The 26561-nt window shown below is 41.4% G+C and overlaps 1 protein-coding gene across 1 annotated transcript in view; it reads left to right on the top strand.

Moving 5' to 3' along the window:
* Nucleotides 1-26561, top strand: part of VWA5B2 (von Willebrand factor A domain containing 5B2) — a 36609-nt gene that overhangs the window by 581 nt on the left and 9467 nt on the right. The window contains exons 2-10 of the mRNA XM_075268452.1: nucleotides 4550-4695; nucleotides 8778-8936; nucleotides 11642-11861; nucleotides 15563-15750; nucleotides 16886-17017; nucleotides 20681-20805; nucleotides 21185-21358; nucleotides 22067-22177; nucleotides 24654-24856. Coding sequence (XP_075124553.1) covers nucleotides 4557-4695; nucleotides 8778-8936; nucleotides 11642-11861; nucleotides 15563-15750; nucleotides 16886-17017; nucleotides 20681-20805; nucleotides 21185-21358; nucleotides 22067-22177; nucleotides 24654-24856 — 1451 coding nt within the window. The 5' untranslated portion in view covers nucleotides 4550-4556. The remainder of the gene's footprint in view (nucleotides 1-4549; nucleotides 4696-8777; nucleotides 8937-11641; nucleotides 11862-15562; nucleotides 15751-16885; nucleotides 17018-20680; nucleotides 20806-21184; nucleotides 21359-22066; nucleotides 22178-24653; nucleotides 24857-26561) is intronic.

Genomic DNA, 26561 nt, shown 5'->3' with positions numbered 1-26561 from the left:
GCCCTGGTCAGAATGGGCAAGTAATGGGTGTTTGCCACAGGTCCCACTCTGCTTTTACCACACTTGGCTGCCATAGTATTGGGTGGTTTCTGTTTTGTACTTTTGGATGTTTTTTTTCCTTAGTAACATGCCTGTGTAATATTTTGAGGTTGTGGTTGTTTCCAAGCAGAGGTTTGGGTTTGTTATAAAGCTTTGTGATGGGAGATGGATCAACTTTCTCTGTTTAGCCAGGAGCTGCAGCATCCAACATGTTCCCCTATCAATACCAGCACAATAGAGCTAATGCATATTTAATGCTACATAATGTTTAGGATCTTTCTGGCGAGATTTGCTTTGCTGGCACATAAGCTGTGCTACAACCTGCTATTAGTTTTCCACCAAAAACTAATATTGCAAAGATATTTAACTGTTTTCTGGTGACTTTTTTTTTTTTTTTTTTTTGAAACTGGGTAACATTCTTCACACCCTGGCCAGTTTTTCACATTCATAAATATGGAGTATGCCTAGTTCAGGGAGGGCAAATGTCAAGTACCAATTGACCCATGCTGCTGTCCCATCAAATTCTGGGTTGTTTTCAACTTCTATCTTTTAGGATCCGTCCACACAGATCAGATCCACTGCAGTTTTCCACTGTTGCTTTAGTATTTGACAGTCCCAGCAAAATAAATGAAATGTCATCCACACAGATGTGTATTCTGCACATCATAGCAGTTTGTAGATGGATGGATGTTACATAATTTTAGACTTTTCCCCAAAAATGCAATGAAATTGGTAACAAAAAAAAAATAAAAAAAATAAATAGAACCATCAACCAATGAGGAAATATGAGCCTGCTGATTTTACAGAAGTGTCATCCATTTCCTCAGCAAAATCCAAAACAAAAAATCAACAGCTGATCCAACCCGTCTGAACAGCCTCTAAAGGTACATTCACACAGCAGAAATTCCACCTCCCATTAAATTCAACAGGAGACAGATGCTTTATTTTCCTCTAGCTGAAAAAATCAGCTAACATCAAAAAATAAAAAGCGGATACTGCCCGAACTCCCCACTAAAGTGAATGAGAGTAGGAAATCTTTCTATCAGTGGCAGGAAGATTTGCATGTGCGGTTCCATCTCAAAATCCGTCATGTCAACTTTACCTGCAGAAACACTTGCATTATCCCTATAGATTTAATAAGGAAATGTAAGTAATATGTAAGAATATATGCTATATCATACACCATATACATTATGGTATGATAGTTTTGCTTCCTGATCATATTCTTCTTTTTTCAGTGGTATATGTACATAATATCCCAAAAAAGTCAGGGATGGAAATATTACAGTTCCTGACATTTTACAGTTCCTGCACGTGGTGGATATTCTGTGGCGTTTTATAGTCCCTGAAAAGTTGATGGATTTTATCAAACCCCATCCAAACATTGCAGAAAAATACGTGCAACAGAAATGCTGCGGTTTTGGAAATCTCGACATGTCAATTGTACCTACGGAAATGCTGAGTTTTCCCTATAGATATAATTAAAGGAGAATGTTCACAGAGGAAACCTCTGCAGACTTTCTGTGAAAAGCTCTGCAGGAGAAACTGGTGCATTTCCACCGTGGGTTTTTCCTGCAGTGCTTTTTCGCTGTGGCCAAATACATGGGGCCTTAGCCTAAGGCTGGGAACACACAAGGGGAGAGTTAGCAGCAGGTTAGACATTGCAGAATCAGTCACAATGAAGCCACTGTGATGTACAATATGAACTGAATCAGCGGCAGAATCCAAGGCAAGATTGAGAAGTACTTGCTCTGGAAGCTTATTGGCTCTTATAAGTTATTTGAAGTCCCCTGGGAAATGTAGTCTTGGAGGTGCTCTTTAAAGGGGTTGTCCCATGAAGGAAAGTCTGCAGAACTTTTGTTATGCTCCACATTTGACCGGAGCACAGCCAGGCTGAATGAGGGCAGAAGTGGTGGTGGTGGTCAGAGCTCCCACTTCAGTCGGAGCAGGCAAAATACAGCAATCTGCTATCTTCGGTGCTTTCATTAAAGTACGGGAACATTGACCACCATTAGTCCTGCTCAGTTTAAATGTGGAGCAGGACAGTGGACTTGACTTTGTGGGATAACCCCTTTAATATTAAAGGAATTCTATCATTACAATACCCTTTTTTTTTACAATTAATACACATAGGAATAGACTTAAGAAAGGCTATTCTTCTCTTACCTTTATTATTCTGATCTGTACCACTGCTCCTGAGGAACTTTTTTTTTTCTTCCTTATGCAAATGAGTTTTCTCACTGCACTGGGGGCGTTCTCAGTGCTGCTTGAAAACTCTCCAGCAGCAGCCTCTGTCTTCTTCACTGCCTCTTCTCTCGCGCTACTCTTCTCTTTGTTCAAAAGCGCCGACTGCACATGTCCATCAGCCATTTTCCTCTCCTGTTTGGCCAAAGGAAAATGGCTGACAGACATTTGCTTTTGGACCAGGAGAAGAGGAGCGCAAAAGAAGAGGTGAAGAAGAAAAACAGAGGCCGTTGCTGGAGAGTTTTCGAGCAGCACTGGGAAACTCCCCCAGTGCTGCAAGAAAACTAATTTGTATAATGAAGAAAGAAATTCCTCAGGAACAGCAGCGCAGATTAGAATAATAAAGGTAAGAGAAGAATAGCCTTTCTTAAGGCTATTCCTACATGTATTTATTGTAGAATCTCTTTAAAGCTTCCTCTGTACTGAACTACATCACCCATAGGACCAATCTACCAATGAAGACAGCACAAGTCTGCAAGTGCAAGAGGCACATTACAGTGGTGAAAAGCAGGATAAGTGGCAGAAAGACAGAGTAAGGGTGAATTCACACTGAGTAAACGCTAGCTTATTCTGAACGTAAAACACGTTCAGAATAAGCAGCGTCTAAAGCAGCTCCATTCATTTCTATGGCAGCGGGGATACGAGCGCTCCCCATAGAAATGAATGGGCTGCTTCTTTCACTCCGTGCAGTCCCATTGAAGTGAATGGGGAGTGCCGGCGTGTACGCTCCGGCATGAGCAGAGCTTGCCGTATACGCCGGCACTTCCCATTCACTTCAATGGGACTGCACGGAGTGAAAGAAGCAGCCCATTCATTTCTATGGGGAGCGCTCGTATCCCCGCTGCCATAGAAATGAATGGAGCTGCTTTAGACGCCGCTTATTCTGAACGTGTTTTACGTTCAGAATAAGCTAGCGTTTACTCAGTGTGAATGCACCCTAAGGCTAAAGCCCCATGTTGCGGAACCACACGAGTGGCTTGAAAAGGAATGGAAATTATAAAGGAATCTCTTAGATATTTCTCTTCTGTCAAATAAACTCCTGGCTTTGGCTCAAAAAAAAAAAGCAGCAAAATATGCACCAAAAATACTTTGTTTCAACAAAGTGGGGCCTTAGCCTAAAAGGTGGAATATAGAGGAATAAGAGGCAAAAAAATAGCAGCATTAGAGGCAGAATACAATAAAGTACAAGTAGGAACTTTAATTTTTCAAATGGGGCAAAAGTACAGTAGAGAGGATCCCAGACTAAGTTCTTGCCCAAAATTGGTTCCCATTGTTTTAGCATAACATTGTAATGTACTGTTGTGGGGTTTTTGTTTTTTTTAGGTTTTCTGAAAGAAATATTGTAACTATTTATTTATAATAAAATCCCCTGTGTTCAAAATGTATAGGACTGTGCACATCATTCTAGTGAAGCACTACTAGTGACAAATGCCTAGTAGAATACAGTACAGATTCTGATTTATCTTCAGTGAAAGAATCAGGGATTTCATTTAGGATGAATACAGACTAACTCCTGCGTCCTGGAGAGGAAATCCATGGGCATCAGCAGTTATAACAGTAGAAGGTGGACATTCTGATATATTCTGACTCAAAGTAGTGAAAAGAAAATCAATTCATATCATAAATGGTGTTCTTGGTTAAAAATGTAACATTTATTCTCGTCGGTCGTCCTGTATTGGGTGGAGGCTTTGCTTTATTTAGAGTCACGGTGACAGCTCTGGAGCACTGGAAAGGTGGTCTGCACTCTATCATCTCTGTGTGTGTATTAAAGCTCTAGATAAATGATTAATCCACTTGTAAACATAACCAACTGCGGAACAGATCTCATGGAAACGCTGTTCCTCATCACTGTGCAGCTAGGATACCAAAGACATGTAAAGGCTACACCCTGGAAAAGCATATGGTCCTAGCCAGGAAATTCCACTAACCAAATCTGTGCTGCCATGAACAAAATATAATTGAGAATACAAAGGAAATACTTATTTGAGGTTTATAGTCTCATTAAGATGTTACGCAAGAATATGATTCTTATATGTATTTTATTTATTACCTGTTTGGCTAAGTTCACATGACTGTCTATGCAGTCCGTAGTCCATCTGCCATAGAATGACTGATGCAGAGGGGCTCCATCTGGGTCTACATCAGTCACTCTATTCCCATTGAAGTCCATTTTTCTCATCCATCATGGACTGTAATGACAGTCATGTGAACTTTATATGATTGTTACCTATATCTATGCTACACTGTAACATTTTTTTCTCAACAGTAATAGGATGCCTGGCCTGTATGACAGCTCTTCGTGGGTCCAGCTCCCTCTTGAGGCTTCCTGTGTAAATGCCTGTGCCAATGGGTTTAGCTTGGGACTCCATGCACAGTTAACCTACCTGAACACCTGTAGCGACACAGTACAAGGTGGGAGTACATCTGTGAACTGCTGTATAATGTAAAAATAGTTATTGTTGGGTTCTATGGAACACCATTATTTATGTCTTGTCTGTTAGATCATCTTAGCTAATGAAGAAGATGTATAGCACACTGTTTTCTGTAAACACTTCATTGCTCTATTATTCAGAAAACAATGTAAACTCAGTTGAAAACAATTGCTTTTACTATACCAGTCAAAACAGCTATGAATGTATACACCCACATTTCAGGGTGGATACAGAACAGTCATTGACTTGCTCCATTTTAAGTATAGCTTATTCACTCTGAATGCTGTAAGCAAACATTCATTTCTTAAAACAAGGTTGAGTAAAATAATGTAACAATATGTGATATATATTGATATGGGTCAGATAAGCTGCTAATTTCTCACTTATTTCACTGGGTATAGATCCAGCCACTAGGAGTCTAACACTAGGAGAATAAAAAGCTGACTGTTGGTACTCATGTCTCCTTACGCATCGGGCATTTGATCATATCGTGAAGGAACCCTGGCTTCACCCAGATCATTTTTCTGTCTTCTACTAGGAAGTCGGATGTTCTCTTTCCCTTCCCAAACCAATGTATCTCCAAGTGGTCAGAGCCTCCTGTGGTGGACCCTGCAGTGGCTAGGCTCTCCAAGGATACTATTCTGCCTTTAGTAGACTCCGCCTTTGTCAGTGATCCCTCACACAAGGAGGTGGATTCTCTTGCCAAAGCGGCCTTCACAGCGACTGGCTCCTCTCTGCGGCCTTTCTTCGCTGCCTCTTGGGTCTGCAAGGCCTGCATATCCTGGGCCAAGCAGGTCCAGGCAGGCCTCTCTGATGAAGCCTCTTTCCAGGACAACCAGCCAGTATCTTTGAATAAACAGATACTAAATGCAAGTAGTGCAGTGCAACTTCTAGATGGAGAGGACAGGATCTGAGGAACAGAGGAGCAAGGATAAAAAGAGTTATTGTGTTCTACACTTCTGCACACTACATGGTGATCAGGTCATGTGATAAGCCTGACCAAACAGATGTGATTTTAGGGCAGTTTTGAAGCTGTTGTAGTTGGGAATTAATCGGATTGTCTGGGGTAAAGTGTTCCAGAGCACTGGTGCAGCTCGAGAAAAGTCTTGAAGACGGGAGTGGGATGTTCGGGAAAAAAGAGGATGAAAGTCTAAAGTCATTGGCAGACCGGGAAGGACGATTAGGGTGGTAAACAGTGACAAAAGAGAAGATAAGGGGAGCGCACCGCTATGGATGGATTTGTCGGTCAAAGTGATAATTTTACATTGTATTCTGTGATGGATGGGCAACCAAATATCGACTGACGCAAGGTACATGCATCTGTGTACTGGTTTGACAGAAATATTTGTCTGGCGTCTGCATTCTGGACAGATTGTAGTGGGGAGAGTTTAATAAGAGGAAGCCCAATTAGAAGAGAAATTCAATAGTGAAGATGAGAGAGAATCAGAGCAACAATGAGGGTTTCTGATGTTTCCACAGTGAGAAAAGGGTGAATTCTAGAGATGTTTTTGAGGTTCAGGTGGCAAGAGCAGGCAAGTGTCTATGTAGGGTAAAGGTGAAATCTGAATCAAATACTACCCCAAGAGAGCTGGCATGCCACTTTGATGTAATAGTAAGGCCACAGATAGAAATTAAGATATCAGGGTTAGGTCGGTAAGAAGATAGAAGGAACACAAGAAGTTCAGTTTTTGAAAGATTCAATTTCAGATAAAGAGAAGACATGATGTTAGAGACAGCAGAGAGACAGTCACTGGAATTCTGTAGTAGAGCAGGGGTGATGTCACGGGATGAGGTATATAGTTGGCAAATCGGGTCTACTTGTGTCTCACTGACCCTTTTCGTCATTCAAACACCTTGTTCGTCCTTCCTGAGGGCCCTTACAAAGACCTGCCTGCTTCCATCTCCAGATGGATCCAGTCTGCGATCAAGGAGGCCTATCGGCTTAAGGGTAGGGATGTACCTTTCCATGAGATGGCTCATTCCACTAAAGCTGTCCGTGCCTCCTGGGCTGTTTAGCATCAGGCATCAGCCAAGTCTGCAAGGCTGTCACCTGGGCCACTTTCATCATGTTCTACCAGATCTATTCTGTGGCTTTTGCTGATGCCAGTTTGGGTCATAAGGTTCTGCAAGCTGCTCTTCACTAGGTTGTTTGCATGGCTGTGTAATTCCTACCCCCCGGGACTGCATTAGGACATCCCATGTTGCTGTGTCTCCCAGTGAAATAAGCGAGAAAAAAAATCCCATTTTCCCGCCTGGAACTGTGGGTGAAAAATCAGCAGAGCTATATACCTAGCACTCTTTTTTTTGGAGGGAAATAAAAGGTCTGGTAGGTAAATTTCCAACCAGAAGAAAGCTTATTTTTCTTGACAGCAGATGTTGAGTGGTTATAGTGGAATCGGTGAGATATTCTGACTGAAATCTAAGATCTAAGGCCTGTTTAAAGGGAGTCTGTAAAAAGGATGAAACATATTAAACCAGCTTCACAGTAAGATATGTCAGACTTCACTGAATGTAACTTTTATCCCCATGAAAATTCATGCCTCCGTTGCTGAGATATTAATTTATTTCACAGTATGCAAATTATCATCTGGAGCACTGAGGGCAGCTGCTTTGCTCCAAACACACTTCTCTAATATGCCAGTGTAAATGCCCTGGCCCTGTCACTCAAATAATGGAGGGAGAAAGAGGGTGTATTAAAGCAATGTGGAGCGTGGCAGTGTGGAGCAATAGAGTCGCTCCAGATTGGTAATGGGCATATTGTAAAATTAATATCTAAGCAACGGAGAGATTAATTTTAATGAGGGGGGGGGAGGGGGTAAAGGTGTTAGGTCAGGCTCATCTGAATGTATCTGACTATGTTACTGGTTTATTATGTTTCACCCTGGTGGCAGATTCCTTTTACCTTTACCTGATGTGGATGTCTGGTGTTTCAATATGGCAGCAGCTTGGGAGCTGATTGCAAGGATTAAACCTAAAGCCATCATTTTAGGGTGGATCGCCAACCCTAGGAACGAGATCCATTGTCTTGACGGACTTAGCAGCCTGTGATAGAATAGAATATGTGACGTCATTTGGCTGCACAGTGAATGCTGTAAAAACAAAGCCTGTAAGAAAATTTCAGACATATATTTTTTCTCTTAATTCCAACCCATTCAGATTTTTTTTTCTCAGTTCCTCAGTACTTCATATGGAATATCAGATAGTACACTTAAAGGGGTTGTCCCATCACAAGGATCCTATCTATACTGCTTGTTAATGTGGATGTAAGACTTTTCCTAAATACACTGCTTCAGCAAAACTACTTTGTTTGTCCACTATCTTACTTTATTCAATTCATTGTTGAAACAGCCCTTGACTTATCTGCTCAAAAGTCAAGTGATGTATCTGCCTGCTGTCAAGGGGGAGGGAGGAGGGGCTAAGTGCACAGGAGCCAGCCGGTGTATCTAGCTATTCCTGTGTCTACACCACGAGACCTACCTCCCTGCACTCAGATAGAGGAGAGGAGCTGCTTTAATTTCTTCTGCTAATTTTGGGGCGGAGCTAAACTGCAGGTTGCATGTGAAACCCCGCCCACCAAATGATGCAAGAAACCAGGAAGAAAGAAGATTTTACAGCAGTGAAGACTGGTGAGTATGCGACGTGGGAATACCCCTTTAAGAAGTACAATTTGTCCTGCAAAAATGAAGGCTTCACACTGCTCTGTAAACTGAAAAATAAAAATGTATTGCATTTGGAGGATGGGGAGTAACAAATCAAAACTGGCTGCAGTGGGAAGGGGTTAAGGCTTGAACCATACAGTTATAAATGACAGAGATATCTTTAGTGGTAAAAAGTGGAATGAACCTGGTTATGGGGAATGCAGGGAAACTATTTTTGAATTAAACATCTGCCTGCTAGTCCTGCTTTTGGCAAACTTCACAGCTTTCACTCATGATCTTAAAACCTAACTCTGGCAAAGTAACTCATGGGCACTATTGGATCATCTATATTGGTAATGATGGTAGTATAACTGCTTAACAGCTGGAAAAGGTCTTGTCTTACTAATTATTGTGTGTCTTATAGCTGTGTTTATATACCTTCTCGAGGAGGGGGAGGTTGTGACCAGTTTTGAGGCAGTGACTGGAAACCGTAAAGTTCAATCGCAGGTTCAGAGTCAAATACGAATGGAAGAATGCTGCTCCTGTTGTCACTGGGAATCTCTGCCATGTTATTGTCCCAATGGTGAGTATAGACCTCATCTGGGGCACCCAGTTCAGACCCCACTGATAAAATGACCAATATGTCCTCATGACAGACTGTACATAACGTAACATCTTTGCAAATAGTCGTGATTTTGTTTGCATTGGAGCTGTTTTATGAATTCTGCTCCAATGTCTCTTCATTATTACAGACTACAAAAATAGCCCTGTATGGTCCAATCTTGAAAGGAGGCTTCAATGGTACTGCTTTTTTTTTTTTTTTTTTTTTTTTAAATTGATTTAAATTCATACAGACCCTTTGACGCTTTTCCTGCCACATTCATTGGGGAGCAGCAATGTTTTTTATGTGGTTTTCTGTGTGTGAGGAAGCTGCAAGTCAGATCAGCAAGGAAAATAAATGCCTGTTATTGCTGTGACTCACAACAGAAATCCTAGTCTGCCACATATGTGCCAAGGATGTTCTGGAGATCCATACAAGATTTAACAAGTCTGTAGCTTTTCTGTGCAGAATCTGTGAGAAGACTGAGCATGTTCATTTTTTTTTATTGCACATTTATTTTTACACAATGCAGAAATATATCTTTAGTTCGTTTTTTTTTTTTTTTTTTTTTTTTTTCCTCTCCAAACCATACATATAGAGTATGAACTATCCTATTTACTTGTACTGGATTTAGAATGTCAGTGAATTTGAGTATTTAGGGTAAGTTCACATGGAGGAATTTGCTGCCGATTCTGCCTCCCATTGTTTTTAACGGGAGGCAGAAGAGATCACAGCAGGACACTGAAAAAATAAGCATCCTACTCGATCTTGCTGCAGTTGATTCAGCCACGGATTCCACAACTCGAAACTCCCTGCTGATAAGGTCCATTTATCTGAGCCTAATCAGCAGAAGAAAGATGCGACTGAATGCTGATGCCCTGGATCGGTATCCTGTCACAGGTAGCTCACGGCCAGTAAATGGCAACGGAATATGAAGGGGATTTCCTCTCCATTTTCTGCCATGTGAAGTTACATTTAGGCACAGAATCTACCTAAATTCTCATGAAATCATGAACTTGTGTAAAGGGTCATAACCTGCAACAATGAGGCTCCAAAATGACTTATAAAGCGGCCCACCTTTTCCATGAACTCTTTAAGCTGTAAGTTCAGTTAACTTGAAACTTGAAAAGTGTACAAATATTGTAGTCTACTTTTCACACAGGGATAAAACGAACAGTAGTCCACTGTACCAGGGTAGTGCGCGCAGTGGAGGCCACTGTACCAGGGTAGTGCGCACAATGGGGTCACTGTACCAGGGTAGTGTGCACAGTAGAGGTCACTGTACCAGGGTAGTGCGCGCAGTGGAGGTCACTGTACCATGGTAGTGTACTCAGTGGGGTCACTGTACCAGGGTAGTGCACACAGTGGGGTCACTGTACCAGGGTAGTGTACTCAGTGGGGTCACTGTACCAGGGTAGTGCACACAGTGGGGTCACTGTACCAGGGTAGTGCGCACAGTTGGTCACTGTACCAGGGAAGTTCACATGATAGAGGGTGTTACAGTACCAGGGTAGTGCACTCAGTGGTGGGTGTCACAGTACCAGGGTAGTGCACTCAGTGGTGGGTATCACAGTACCAGGGTAGTGCACTCAGTGGTGGGTGTCACAGTACCAGGGTAGTGCACTCAGTGGTGGGTGTCACAGTACCAGGGTAGTGCACTCAGTGGTGGGTGTCGCAGTACCCAGTGTAGTGCACTCAGTGGTGGGTGTTGCAGTACCAGGGTAGTGCACTCAGTGGTGGGTGTCACAGTACCAGGGTAGTGCACTCAGTGGTGGGTGTCACAGTACCAGGGTAGTGCACTCAGTGGTGGGTATCACAGTACTAGGGTAGTGCACTCAGTGGTGGGTGTCACAGTACCAGGGTAGGGCACTCAGTGGTGGGTGTCACAGTACCAGGGTAGTGCACTCAGTGGTGGGTGTCACAGTACCAGGGTAGGGCACTCAGTGGTGGGTGTCACAGTACCAGGGTAGTGCACTCAGTGGTGGGTGTCACAGTACCAAGGTAGGGCACTCAGTGGTGGGTGTCACAGTACCAGGGTAGTGCACTCAGTGGTGGGTGTCGCAGTACCAGGGTAGTGCACTCAGTGGTGGGTGTTGCAGTACCAGGGTAGTGCACTCAGTGGTGGGTGTCACAGTACCAGGGTAGGGCACTCAGTGCTGGGTGTCACAGTTACAAGATAGGGCACACAGTGGTTGGTGTCAAAGTACCAGGGTAGGGCACACAGTGCTGTTAGAGATAATTGGAGCCAAATCAGGTGCCCGCATAATGTAACAGCTTAGATGCCATAGTTGCTATTAACCATGACATCAAAGACGTCAAATAGCTACAGTTGGCAAACTCACTGCTGTCAGCACCTGATGTATATGGAGTGGGCTCAGCTCCTGAGTATCATGTTTCACACTCTCCCAATATATCAAACCCCCTTGGTATTATCTTTCTCTTTCACGTCCTGTCCTCTCCCCCTCATTTTATTTCCCTGCCTCAAGTTTTCTAAGGAATCAATACACATGCTGTATTTGGCTTTTAAAGTTATTTTACAGTTCTGTTATTTTTTATTTGTTTTGAAAAATTATGAATGAATGTAAGCAAACATATAGCATTTATGGTTAGTAAAAGAGCAGTACAGTTCTCATGCAATATGGTTTGTTTCTCTTAATCCAACTGATGTTTCTTTTTCCTGTTTTCAGGACACCTTGTTTTAGACACAGATACAGCGCACAATGTGTTTGTGCTTAGTGTGGGATCTGTACATCCCTCCGCAGCAGTCAGTGTGACTCTGCAAAGTAGCAAAGAACTGCAGACACTTCCTGGTGGAGCTGTACGTGTGACCCTCAACTCAACCCTCACCCCCTTGGCACCAAATCCAGGGGAACCCAGCGAGCATGGGGATGGTCTGTGTGACGACAGGTTGTGCTTATGGTGATTGTGCGTTCTGTGTACTGGGGTATTGGTTTTTGTGTGAAACAAATGTTAATAATAATTACTATATATTTATATACACAAACACACACCTATATATTTCTGCATGCAACAGATCTATTTTGTTTTGTTTTTGTTTTTTTATTAAACAATTTTCTTGTTAAAAGGTTCTTCCAGTCAGACGCAATTGGACGGTTGATGATTGCTAGATTGAAGGGGTTTTGCCTGCTGAGAGTGCCCAACTTTTGGCTCTTTCTGTCAGTGCTATAGAAATTTAACCTTAAGGATGCAGGGTAGTTAGGACATTAATGCTCAGAGACTTTTTATATATCTTCCATTCTGCATCTCTTTATTCTTTCCTTTGCTTCTGTACTGAGAGCGGATCCTGCCTCTCACTAAATGTTACTGTATTTAGTCAATTCATACAATTATATATGTACAAACTTGCTTTTGGTGTCATACACAAGAGGAGATTCGCTTCATATGACACAATGTTATCTAAATTAAAGATATCACTGTTCAAAATACAGTCAGGATTAGGATATTTATATCATATTATGTGGTGGCATACAAAATATCCTAATCCCGACTAGTGGTATCTCTGGAAATAATTTAGATAGCACTGCAACCTTAGTGTCATATGAAAGAAGAAAATCTCATGATAGTCCTTATAGGGAAGGCAGCTAGGAGGCCATTTTTTGAATCCTGGCTGCTATGGCCACCCTTTGGACTGCACAATCTCATCACTGAGGTTCTGAGGGATGGAATGGAGGGACCTTTGATCATGGCATCTGAGGAGTTATGCCACCAGAGTTGGAGTATTTTCCAAATAGTATTCTCATGTGACTTATCCACTCAGACCCCACACAAATTGAATGTTCAGGCACTAGAAGGCACTGCAGTGGATTTGGAGCACATGCAGGCTGCTCTTATTAAAGTAAGGCTTAGTTCACACGGAGTTTTTTGGTCAGGGTTTTGAGGCTGTAAACGCCTCAAAATCCTGACCAAAAAGACGGCTCCCATTGAAATCAATGGGAGCCACGCAGGAGCTTTTTATGGGAGCCGTTTCTTCCGGCTCCCGGAAAAAAGAAGCGAGGTGTTCATTCTTCAGGCCGAGTCGCCTCGTGATTCGGCTTGAAGACACTTCCTCCTCCGGACTAGGCCCATTCATTGAGCCTCATCCGGAGCAGAGTGCGCAGCTGGAAGCTGGTGCCGTGCATCGGCTTTCAGTTCCGCAACACGTTTTGTGGATCGGAACCTGAGGCAGCCTATGCCTCAGGTTCCGATCCAAACAACTCCGTGTGCACTTAGCCTAATAGAAGCTATGCTTCAACTCCATCCACTATATAGCAGTGGTTCTTGGGAATTGCAGCATCGCTCCTATTACTTGAATAGGAACAGCCGGCACAAACTCCCAATCGACTACAGCAGCTTCTGGTGCCTAGGGCCTGCAAGAACTGCTGATTTGTGTGGGGTCTCTACAGAGGAAATATTGATGACCTGCCTGTGGAAAAATGCACTTATGGGTGGAAAACTCTTTAATGGGGTGACAGTGCACATGCTTAAAGGAGTTGTCCAGGCAAAAATTTTATATAGGCCAGGGAGGTGAAAAAAAATGTAAAAACCCCTCAAAAAACTCCCCTTTTCCCGGTGCTCTGTTGCTTCTTAATACGGTCCAGTCATGCCCAGTCCATTGTTGTCTTCCAGCGGAAGTCCACACTGCACGTGACCACTGAGACCAGTCAGCGGCCTCAATAAAGGGCACATACATCACTACCTGTCACAGCCAGCAAGCAGTTTACAGTAGAAAGACAGTACCATGCCGGAAGGTAAAAAAAACAAACATTCCCCAGCCAGCCTTTCATACTCTTCCAAGTTGTTGACTTGTGACTTGCAGGACCAGGAACCCCTATCAGTCTAATATTTCTCAATTATTTTGTGGATATGTTATAAATGCTTCTGTCTGGAATACCCTTTTAAGCTTTCTGACATTCACAGCACACAGACAGTACAATATATACTGGAGTACCATGATCTAACACAATATAAAAATAAACAATATACAATGAGCCTTCAATTCTATAAAGAATAATTCCTTACCGCAGAGAAAACTAAATAGTCCCCTATTCAGGTTTATGAGATATGTCCTGTGTTATGTCAGTTCAACAGGTGCACCAAGCAGGAATGTATAATGTAAACTGAATGACTTCATACTGGTAGACAACTGAATGAAGCAGACACCACTATGCTATTTGTGGCCTTTTAGCTCCATTGCAGATCTAGAATTGTTCATTTAAAATAATGCAGTCTTAAAGCTATGTGAACAAAGGCAGCATTTACCTAGCTTTGCTTTTATTGTTTAAATATATGTGCAAACATCTAACCTCTTATATACCCTAGTCTAGCTAGAAAAACCATGGCTTACAACTGAAAAGGTTGTACTGTTGACATGTTTTGTTGCTCTTGAGATTTCGATCCCTCTGTTAGACGGGATAACACTTGTCTTTTCCATATAATGTACTGCAGCTCCTTGCCAAATCCTACATTTGTATCACTATATTGGCCATAAATTACATTTATTAACATCATAGTATAACCTGATATATGTCAAGAGCTACGATAGGGGTTTGCCAGATGCCAAATAATTTATGGTTTGAATGATGTAAAGCTAAAATGACAATGACAAACATTTGTCCACTTTTCTCACCAAGGAAGTCAAAGTGTGGGGAGAGTTGTAGAGTAGGGGAGTTAGTGGCTGAGTTACATGTTCATCCCCAACACCCACAAGGGTTAGTTATTTAAAGAGGACCTTTCACCTGCTGGGGCACATGCGGTTTATATACACAGCGCACTATCGGCTTTCACGTTCTGTACTCCAAGTGAAGAGTTATCGGTGCTGGTACTGTAGCTCTTCACTGTCAGAAGGACGTTTCTGACAGTCAGTCTGGAACGCCTTTCCTCATTGTAGCGTCTATTACGCTGTACTGTGAGAGCGGTGAGGAACGCCTCCCTCCACTCCTGATAGTACTCGTCCATAGACGAGTTCCTCACCACTCAGCGTCATGGCTGGGTTGTAAAGAACGCCCCCTCTCACAGTACAGTGCAATAGACGCTACTGTGAGGAAGGGGGTTCCTGACTGACTGTCAGAATTGCCGTTCTGACAGTGAAGAGCTACGGTACTGGCACCGATAGCTCTTCACCGGGGGCACAGAATTTGAAAGCCGATAGTGGGCTGAATTAAGCACACTGTTGGCTTTCTAGCAGTGTACTACACCGCTGTGCCCCAGGAGGTGAAAGGTCTTCTTTAACAGAAAGCCAATGTAGCTGGCATGTGGAAATCCATGCAAACACAGGGAGAACATACAAACCCCGCAGAATCAGACCCAGGACCCCACAGCAACAAAGCAACAGTGCTAACCATATAGTGACCATGCTAACATGTTCACACAGATTTCAATAAATGACAAATTCTAACTTTTAAATAACTGCACTTACAATCTATGTGTTTTTGTTTCCTTTTGGCCAAATGATGAAAGGCTTATAATACCTTCAGGAGTACTGTACTATCCTGTTTAGAGTATTTTGCATGCTGTGTTGTCAGTATATTGTCAGTGGCTGTTTCACCTCGGTACACACAACTGCTTGTAAAAAGTATGATCATAATACAGGTTTATTCCTTGTCTTACAGTTCTGCCAGTTGTTTTGGTGGTGTGAGTGGGACTGGGACTAGTCCTTGGATGTTGCTACCAGATTCTCCACCCCAGACGCTGACATATCCTAAATCTCTCTCTGCTGCTTTAAGTGACTTCCCCACCAATCCACAGCGTTATCATTTCAGCTTTCGTCTACAGGTTCAGGGCCCATGTCTTTTGGCAGGCAAGTAACTTGTTCAGTGGAGTTTGTTGGGATTCGTCAGATTCAGCAGAGTAATGTGGTTGTTGTGTTAAACTGCTGTTATCATTGTGTTAAGTTTTACATACATATGTAGCAGAGATAGCCTTCTGCAATTGTTTAAACTGATATCTTCTCACAGAAGACGACAAAAAAAAACTATGAAAAATATGATATGACTCTACAGCGACTAACCCAAATTGCTTCAATTGGTTAAACTCTGCTACATCTGTATGTGTACATGAATTGATATATGGATAAACCTAATGGGGTGGATTTACTAATTGTCTAATATTTGCACAGTGATAAATCTGGGGTATCTTTAGACTGCCTGGTCTACACAGTTACAGAATAGCCTATGTTGAATGCTGATAAATTTGGTGCATTTTTTAGACATTATTCTTTAGGTTGGCTTACATTGTTCCATAATTCTGTGGTGACATGTTAAATGGTTTGTGCCAACACAGACACTTATTCCCCATCCAGGGGACAAGGGATAAGAGTCCGATTGCTGGAGGCATGAACACCCCAATGAGAGAGAGAGAGAGAAAAAAAAAGTGGGCTGCAGAAGCTGGCAGGGATTACAGCCCCATAGAAGTTAATTGAGCGCTGGTCAAACAAGTGCACTGCCACTCCATTCACCAGGATGCTTTCGGAGGATCCACAGCAATTCAACACTTATCCCTTGTCCTCTGGATAAGAGATATCTATCTGTCTATTACAGCACAGCCCCTGTAACACATGTCCGTTTCCTGCCACATCAATTGTGAAATGAGGCATAAAATGTCAAAAATAATAAATAAGGTGGCAGGCATGTACAGCAGCTTTTTGGGTTTTTTCTTGAGCAAATGACTGATATTTCAGTAAACTTGAGTCATCCCCTGTATACTGGATAGAGGATAACATGCTGATCACTGGCCCATAGCAAGTGAATTGAGCTGCACAAATGCTCTACTTGCTACTCCAGTTGAAAGATCAGAACCTCTGTTCTCATGATCAGCAATGTATTCCCTACCCTGTGACTAGTGATAAATTGAAGTCATCATAATGCCCCTTAAAACTACAGTTGTGGTACGTTTAGTTTGATAAATTTCCCAAAATGTCTACTCCTATTTTTCAGGTATAGAGAGCCCATCTCATGCTCTTCGCGCCGATGCTAGTCCGTTTGCGGTTTCAGCCTCCTCCATTTGGATCAGCCTGGCTGAAGAGTACAATTGTGACCGAGCTTTAGAAATTATCCTGCACCCTAGTGGTAAAGCTTTGATGACAAGCTGTAACATTGCAGTTCTGCTGATACTTAGTGTAAAAATTTTATTTTGCAATGTATCTAGAAAAAATGACATGCACAGGGTTTATCACAATGCGGAAAAAAACTGAGGCCCATTACCCAAGAGTTTGAACCCCCTTTTTCTTTTAATGGATTACAGAAGAGGAGCTTGGGGTGAGCTAACAAATGCTTTTTCATTTCTGTACCTGGGAATGAGTGTGAGTGCAGGCTCACTAGTATTTCCCTCTGTAATGCAGATGTATGTCTATCCTTGTTCACACAGTGCAGCTCTAATGGCTTTTACTGTATATCCTTTTCATTAGCCAAAACCAAGACTGAATCTGGGAAACATATTTCCTATACGTGCTGTATGTAGGATTTGCTCATGACTTTGGCTACTAATAAAACATGTATCACACGCTGCACCAAACTCCATTGTGTGATCTCCACCTAAAGAAAAGCTATGGAATTGCTGAGACCCTTAGTGTTCCAGATATATATGGTACTGGGAATGATCTGTATAATACTAGTGCAAAATAGTCTTTAGATAAGTATCTATCCTTTCGTATATAGTGTTATACGTATATTCTAAAATGATTGAACTTTCCTGTTCTCAGAATAATCTGTAGTTCATTTCACTTTGAAGAATAAATAAAAAGGCTTTAGTTGCCTTTAAGTGAATAATAGGTGTTTGTCCCCACCAACCGTATGTAGCTGAAAAGTACACTGTGCTTTATTGGGTATGAATGATATGTACAAACTGATCTGACCATCTGTGTACTCTGGAAAAGCACATGCATAAAGATGGGACATCTAGCAGCGACAAACTCAAAATCTACATCCTGGTGTAATATATTCTTGCTATCTGATATAAAGAGTCACATCATCTAGGAGAAAGGTATAATAATATTACCGCTATAAACTTTGTAAGTGTGTTATTAAAAAAGATAACAATTCAGCCATCTTATTTCAACGACTATGCAAGACTCTGTTCTCACTAGCATCAAGGGTTCTAGTTTACAGGATCCATGAGGATTCTGTTAGATTTATCATGATTTCACTTTTTTTATGGATCCCAGCATATTCGCATAAAGCGGTATTCTGGAAGTTAAATATTGAGGACCTATCCTGGGGATAGGCAATCAATATCACATTGATGTGGACTGATACTCAGTACCCCCACTAACCAGCTGCTTAGTGAGGCAGTCCTTCACAGGCCATGTGACATAACATTCTCCAGTCACGTGGCCTGTTTGCAGCCCAGTCTCATTCAAGTGAGTAGGCTGAGTTGCAATACCAAGCACAGCTGCAGTACAAAGTATTGCACTGTGTTTGGTAACCAGTGAAGAGACAGCTCGCTTCTGAACACTGGGGTCTCTTCAAACAGCTGAGCGTGGCAGGTGTCAGACCCCTCTGATCTGATATTTTGAGGATAGGTCATCAGTATTCTAGTCATGGAAAGCCTTTTTAATGATTATTTATACTGTACATTAACATTTTATGGCATAGCTGCACAGGACTCTTCGTGACTTGTATGACTGTGATATTCTTTATTTGATAAGTCAAAGGCAGTCTACCACTACTGCTTCTAAACCACTTATATGCTGCAGGGTCGGTAAGTGACATAGTGAATGTGCATTTTTGTGTTAAAATGCTATCTTATTGTGAAGAAAATCATCTTTTACTTCATATGAATTATTCCCATGCCTGCCTGAGCACCCATTTTCACTTGCATATATTTTTAACTAATTTTTTGCCACTTTTTTTCCTCAGAAAACAACAGCTTTTGACTGCTTTTTTTTTTTTTTTTTTAAACTTCATTGTTTCTTTTTTGGGGGGTGAAATTTTGTACATTATGTATTTTACATTTCTATTTCTATTCTATAAAAGATGAAGCCTATAGAGCATCAGGGGTAAGGGTGTACAGATGCAAGTCATGAAGTCACAAAATAGATATGACACAAGATATATGTATAGAGATATGAATGTTATTAAACTGTTTCTTCTTGATACGCCCTCCCTTCTTTTGTTCTTTTAAGTAGTTATTTCCTTTTAATCTTCATATGACATTTTTGTAGATACTTGTTAAGCCAGCAAGTTCTTGTCTTCAGCAGAGTATGATCTTATTCATCTATGAGTCACATTTGGCTGCTGCTACTTCTTATGTCAGCTGGATCCACTATACTATGCACAATCTTATCTAAAGATGTGTATTACTTTAAAATAACATTATAGGGGGTTCAGACTCCTTTTCGCCGAGGGCCACATCAACTTTATGGTTGTCTTCAAAGGGCCGTTAGTCATTCTACAAATGTATAAATGTAACTGTACCAGTTGCTGCATTTACATTTATGGCAACCATTAGGTATTACCACTCTGCAGGCATTAGTGCCCGCATAGGTAATAGTGTTGTAATTATCTGTCTTAGGGTGCATTCACACTAAGTATACACTGCACAAAGCAGATCCCATTCATTTCAATGGGTGCCGGCATACGTGCGCTCCCCATTGAAATGAATGGGCTGCTTTTTTACCTATTGGTTTCAATATGATACGCGCGTATAACATTGAAACCAATAGGGAAAAAAGCAGCCCATTCATTTCAATGGGGAGCGCACGTATGCCGGCTCAAATTGAAATGAATGGGATCTGCTTTGTACGCGCTGATTCTGAACGTGTTTTATGTTCAGAATCAGCTCAGCGTATACTTAGTGTGAATGCACCCTCATATGTGTTTTCAGACCCCAAAGTATAATGATTGGAGGGCCAGGGAACATAAAAAAACAATGTTACTCATCTCTCCTATTCTCCAGCATTCTTTGGGCCTCTTTCGTGACGTCCCAGACGTCATGTGGGCCAGGCCAGTGTAATTATTTATCCCGACGCCGGCCTGGTTCACGTGATGTTGGTACCGACATTGAAGAGGGTTGAAAGCAGTAAGGAGTGTACCGTAGCCTGGGAGTGGTAAGTAACATTGTTTTTTATGTTTGTATTCTCCTCTGCGTCTCCGATCATTATACTCTGAGGTCCAATATGGGGCATAATAGTGTGTGCAGGGTCCACTATGGTGCATAATAGTGTGGAGGGGCCCCAGTGTGACATTATACTGTCTAGATGACACTTTGGGACATTATAGTATGTGTAAATGGGGAGTTATATTGTGTGGGGGCCGGGAAAGGGGGTGCTATGCTGTGCCCCCCAAGTCAAAAGTTTGCTGTGGGGACCAGTCTTTGCTACTTACGCCATTGGGTAATAGTGTCTTAATTATCCCCACCCCTCAGGTAATACTGCCCCATAGGTAATAGTGCCTTAATTATCTGTCATTAGATTTAATTTACATAGCACACTTCTGAATGCCATTGTGTACTACATCCATCAGACGTTGTTGTCTGTAGCCCCACTCTCTGTTCTCCTCTAACACTATCCTAAGCAGACATCTTTAGAACGAAATTCAATAACCGTACGTTGAAAGTAGTGTCAGCGATTTCATAAAAATTGATACATAGGTGTCCATAGCCTTCTCCAAAAATTAGCAGTCATTCTATTAGCACAGAAAGTGAAGCTTCACTATACAAGTCAAAGTAAGAACCAACACAAAAACCCCAGAAACTATATTTCATTAAAGTAAAAACAATTTCTAATTTTTTAGAGCCCCATCTCCCTCATCTATGTCTAGAGAGAGGAAGCAAGACTTTCCAACAGTATGAGATGCTTATAAAAGAGAGGAAAGATTTTATAAAGGGGATGAAGAAATCTAGTGATCCTGAAAGACAGGTGAGTGCAGAGAAGCAGTAATATTTTTATTTCACAAATTATGAAGAAATGGGCACAGGTAAAGAAAAGTACAGAACATGTAGCGCTATATAGTACAGCACTATACTGTAGAGAGGTGCTACTAGTTGGCCAGGCAGTGAAATGACTGTTCGGATTTGTGAGAACCTCTAGCAAGGCATTATAAGTTATTTGGTTTCAAGTTACAATGGTCCAGAAAAGAGCATTGTAAATTGAAAATATTATTTCCTGAGGTCACTGTAACATGAAGTACCACTGTATAATATAGTTTAGCTATTCTTGGTGTGGCTGGATGAGCCACTATCTTTTAGTTGTGAAAACATTACATAATTATAAGACAAAACTTGATTTCTTGTACTAGGTTAACTTTGTACGGAGGAGATTTCACAAAGATCTTCATCTCAATCCAGTTCTGATGCTGAACTTTTGTCCAGACATCACTGCTCTCAGTTCCCTCAGCTCCGATATTCCAACTGTTACCCGTGAGATTATTTTTATTGTCCATCTGATGGAAGAACCATGCCATAATATACGGGTGAGAACAATTATACTTTACTTCACATATGCACTGAACTTAGTGCACCACTAAGGCCATTGTGATTTCCACTATAGCCTAATCCATAATGGCAATGCTGTATCTATTACATGATGGACACCAACAGCAGCGGATGGATCCTGTTGACTTATATAGGTTCTATTGTGCTGTTTCAACAGTAAGAATAGTTGTGCATGCTGTGGTATTCTCGCTAAATCTTAAGGAGCTACCAGTGGATCTCAACAGATCCTCTGACTGTGTGAACTTAGCAATAAATCAGCAAAGTGTAATTTATCATTCTTTACTAATCTTTCATCATTTTTATGTTCCCCAAATGTAATTTATCTGCTTTTAGTTGTACACTTTTTCTATGGATATGTTTAGATAAAATTGATAATTTAATTCAAAAGCGTATTGTTAAGATTTTTGTTTAATTATTTGGTGCTTTTACCAAGAGAAAATCAATCTGGAACAATGGCATTGTTGTTGTAAGTGACAGATACAATCATAAGCCATGACATGTGAGCACCTTATGACATTTGGGAGGTGTTTATGGTCTACTGTAGTTTTCCAAAACATATTCAAGCATGTAACCTAATAATACCTAATCAAGTCTCCATTGTTATTTCTTCCCTGATGCTGTTGTTAAGATGATCTCCTACCCATATGTTTCATCTATCATATTTCTACCGAATCATTGTATTTTAGGATGCCCTTCTACTCGCCGTGAGAAGTTTACCTGCACGCACGTTGCTGAATGTGGCAGGTGGCACATGTGACAGCAGGGCTCTGTTTCCAACCAGCAGGCAGTGCAGCAACGTGAGTGAGGGGGGCAGCAAGGGAATCTGTGTACTCAGTACTGCTGACTGCAAAGGATGCTGAGAGTTTGGTGAGAATTTGCAGTGTCAATCACTCTTAGCTCTGCTAATTTCCTGCTTTTTTTCCCCTTGTTTTGCTTTTACATTTCATTTATATAACACAGTAAATGCCCTTTTTTGTTTTGTTCTACCATAAATCGGTTTTGCCATTAGTTATGTATAATTCTATAGTAGAGTGTACTGGGAAAGTAAGTATGGAAGTATGTATTAATGGAAGTGTCGGCTCATTTTGCCCTACCAATTGGCTCCCAGCACGTGGTCTGGCACTGATGCATGTGTTCACACATACCTCTCTTTCCCTTAGCACCATCCTGATTAAAGTGAAAAAGAACTTTATTGCAGTTTTCAAATTAGCATCCCAATACCACAGGGCCCATCCCATTCCTTGCAGGTGCTCCTGGTGTTGCTTACTAAGCCTGCTCAACATCTCCCACCTAGTTATGATGGACACTGCTCTCTTCTAAAGCTGTTAGTTGTATGTGTACTTTAATTTCACACATTGACCTAATGCGTCTGGAACTGTATTAAATGTGGGTTTTCCCAGCTCCATTACTCCTGTGCTGGTTTACTCATTGTAATGCAGGCAAGGTGGACCAATACCTGCTGAGTCCTTTGATTGTGAGATGTTTGGAAGGCTAATACTGGAGCCCTTACCAGGATGGAAGCCAGGAACCATGAGCTTATTTGCTTATTGATTGATATTTATTTATTATTATTTTTTTATTCTGCAATCAACATGCTGCTAAGGGAAAGAAGGGTACATGTGGACATATGTATATGGCTAGGTTCACTTCTGCTCTCCACTTAAAAAAGCGGTTACCCATGGACCCTATAGACCAGGGGTCGGCAATCCCTGGCACGCAGGGCATATTTTACTGGAAAGAACTAATAAATACTTACTAATAAAGGACCTCAATAATGAAGATACTTAATTATTATGTCCATGTTGTCACATATCAGTAACTTTTATGTGAAGCACACAGGGTTTAATGAGAGGGACATGATAGGGTTAACTTCTATTAATATGAGGCACATAGAGTTGCTTAATTGTAATGCACATGACTATAGTTTTTATCCACAATTTTGGATAAAAGTATGAACAATTATATTTCAATGGGCCAATATACATAGCCATCATTTTTGCTGCTGTGTGTTCAGGTCAAATTGAAGCAGGTTCTGGAGCAGGTCCTATATCTGTCTGCATTTGCAGCCCTGTCAATTCATTTTTAATATATGTCAGTGACAACCATATATGTGCCATTTGTGTGCAGGAGGCCTAAGGCTGATGCCCCATGTTCCGAAAACGCAGCCATTTTTGTTGCAGATTTTGCTGCGTATTTGGAGCCAAAGCCAAGAATGTCTACAAAAGGAATGGGAAATATCTAGGAAGCTTCTTATATGTCTCCCTTCTGCTCAATTCACTTAGGCTCAGAAAAAAAACGCAGCAAAATCTGCAACAAAAAAAGTTGCATTTCCACAATGTGGGGCCTCAGCCTTAGGGCGTTTCCTTTCAGGTGGTGACACACTGTGTACCCAGGTGCTCCTATAGCCAAATCCAGTCTCCGGGCACCAGTGCTGTCACTTTGGGGTAAGTGTGAAGCCCATTAATTCCTGGTTGTGGTTTTGCTGTTGCCACACTGCCAGGATTAAAAGTGGCTGAAACTGATCCACGTTTAATTTAGAAAAAAGTCAAAGTACTGGCGGTTGAGGGCTGGATGCAGCATCCAAGTACATAGTGTGTTGCCCCCTACTGGTGTTACCTTACTTTGCTCCCAGTCATATACATTATCACTAATTCTGGGTTAGACATGTACTTGTATTGCTTCTAATGGAAAAGTACAGGTGTATCAAGGCAAATAGCGGTAAATGCATGTGGCTGGGAGCGCATTAGGACAGCACCCCTACGTTACGGTTTGTGCTATATGACTTTAGTGTAGGTATCATCAGCCTTAAAATTATTGCGTGACACTCTGAGGATCTCATCTTTGTTTTGAATTTTTTTTTTTTTTTTTATTTAAATCAGTATGCTGACCAAAAAAGGCTGCCTCCCCCTGCTATAGATTATAATGGGGTCCGTGTGGTTTCCACTCAGTTTCCGCCTGAAAAGTGCGAAAAATGCGGAGAGGGGAACGGAATCCCTGAAATTAGTACTGGGGATTCACTGGTGTGAACCCAGCCTTAAACTCACACAAAAGTGTTTTTGTTTCAGTGTTTGCAGTTGTTATTCTCAGGTGACCTACAAGACTTCATATATACCAAGGTAAAGTTGTTATATCTAAGAAATTATGGATTGGGTACTTCAGTACTTGCCCTACTTACTACCTCAGTCCCATTAGTTAAACCCTGCTTCCTGATGTTCCCTATAAGAAGAAATATTGTAGACATTTAGGGGTGTGTATTTGTATCTTGCATAACAGGATTCGTTGGAGATGGTATGTGAATTTTTCCAAAGCAACAAAATGTGCGGGGTATCCAGTAATTTCACATCTGTGTTAAGCCGAATATTAGCACATCCAGTGCATCGTGGGTACCCAAGGCAACTGTTCATCATAACAGACACTGCATTCAGTAATTCTAACAGAGTTCTTGATATTATAAGACGACATGCAAGATCTACACGGTGAGAGCAAATTGCTAGGAGAACAGTGAAAGTTTGTCTATAACAGCTACATCTACTTTATCTTACCAAGATGTTTTATAATGGACATGATATTGGCTGAACGGTGCAGAATCATGTGATTAACTTGCCACAAGTTAAGCCTAAAAAATAATTTGTTATATTGTAAAATATTTAGTTACAATATTTTTGTGATTTATATGTTTAAGATGAAGTAAAACATTGTAATGACATTTCATCATATGTTACAGGATAGTACTCTTTGTCAAAAAAACACACCTAGAAGGAATTGTTGGAATACAATGAAACTTTGTGTGTGAATATAAATTATGTTCTATGTAGGTGATTACAATATTAGAACAAAAAGATATGTTTATTGAGGAAAAGTATACAGTTGGAAGGAGGCTCTAATACTCTGTTGAGCCACCTCTATTTTGGATATGAAATGTGATACAATTGGCCCTGGTGGAATATTGGTTCTGTATGGTATCTTGCAGCATATTTGCCCACAGATGTTGAAGCTGGGCCTGTAGACCCAGCACATTTGCAGGTTTCTAAAGCTGATGTCCAAGCAGGTCAAATAAATGCTCAAAATTGGTGATAAATCTGGTGACTGGGCAGGCCAAGGATGTATTGCAGTGTGGTGGAAACTTTTCTTGGAAACCTTTGCTGTGTGTAGGCAAGCGTTATCCTGCCAAAAAGTGTCAACTGCAAGGTCTACCATGAAAGGCAACACCTGTTACCACAAGATGTACTGCATATAGGACTGAGCTGTTATTGTCCCTTGTATGACTTCTAGGGGTGACAGACTATATCTAATGGGACAGCTCCCCACGTTTTGACACCAGAGGATGAGGCAAGGTGTCAATCTGCAGCAAAGGCAGGATTGAAGTGCTCACCATACTTAAACCTGAGTGTCATTGGATCTCAGACCCAAAATATCACTAAAGGCGATACGGTTCTAGTCCATAGCAGTCTAGGTTTCTTGCTTATGACTCTACTGGAAACAAAGTTGACAGTGACTGGCTGTTATGGGCAGGACCGTAATGGGTACTGTGACACCAAAAGTGCCACCTGTTTGAATGGTGGACAAGGAAACTCTGGAAGTTGTTTGCGCTTGTCAGTGGATCATACAATTCTCCTTATAGGAGTCTGTTGACAATGTGTGCTCCAAACATGTCCTAACATCTCAGTCAGAATGGCTTAAATGGTGAGCAATGTGTTGAAATGACCATCCTGCTTCTCTCAGTCCAATGATGTGTCTTTTCTCAAAATCAGTCACCTGGGCAAAACGAGAGCATCACAGAGTCATCTGTAGCAGTCCGCAATCTCTCATTAACATGTACACTACCCAAAGGTAGCCAGCATTGAGAGCCTTTTAGTAGGCCAACAATAAAAGCACTTTTTAAGCTCTCTTGTGGCAAGACGCAGTGTCTAATCAAACTTCACTCATAATCATTGTCTTACCTGCCTGAGACATAACTGTATGCCAAGTTTTAACATTTCGGTTTTGGTAAATAATTTTTTATTTTTTTTGTCAATGAGTGTACCTTTAATGGTTCATAATTAGCAGTAGCTTCAGTGTATCATGCTCACCCTATATTAAGAGAGCATAGACAACAAATAGTGGGAGCTACATGGCTTAGGAATCCATATTTGATCCAATGATTAATACCCTTTCGCCCTTAGTGTCAGAAATTTCTATAGG

This window comes from Leptodactylus fuscus, chromosome 3 (genome assembly GCF_031893055.1).
Source record: "Leptodactylus fuscus isolate aLepFus1 chromosome 3, aLepFus1.hap2, whole genome shotgun sequence".
Taxonomy (NCBI): Eukaryota; Metazoa; Chordata; class Amphibia; order Anura; family Leptodactylidae; genus Leptodactylus; species Leptodactylus fuscus.
Note: the sequence above shows the minus strand (reverse complement) of the source record. Positions and strands in the feature narration are given on the sequence as shown.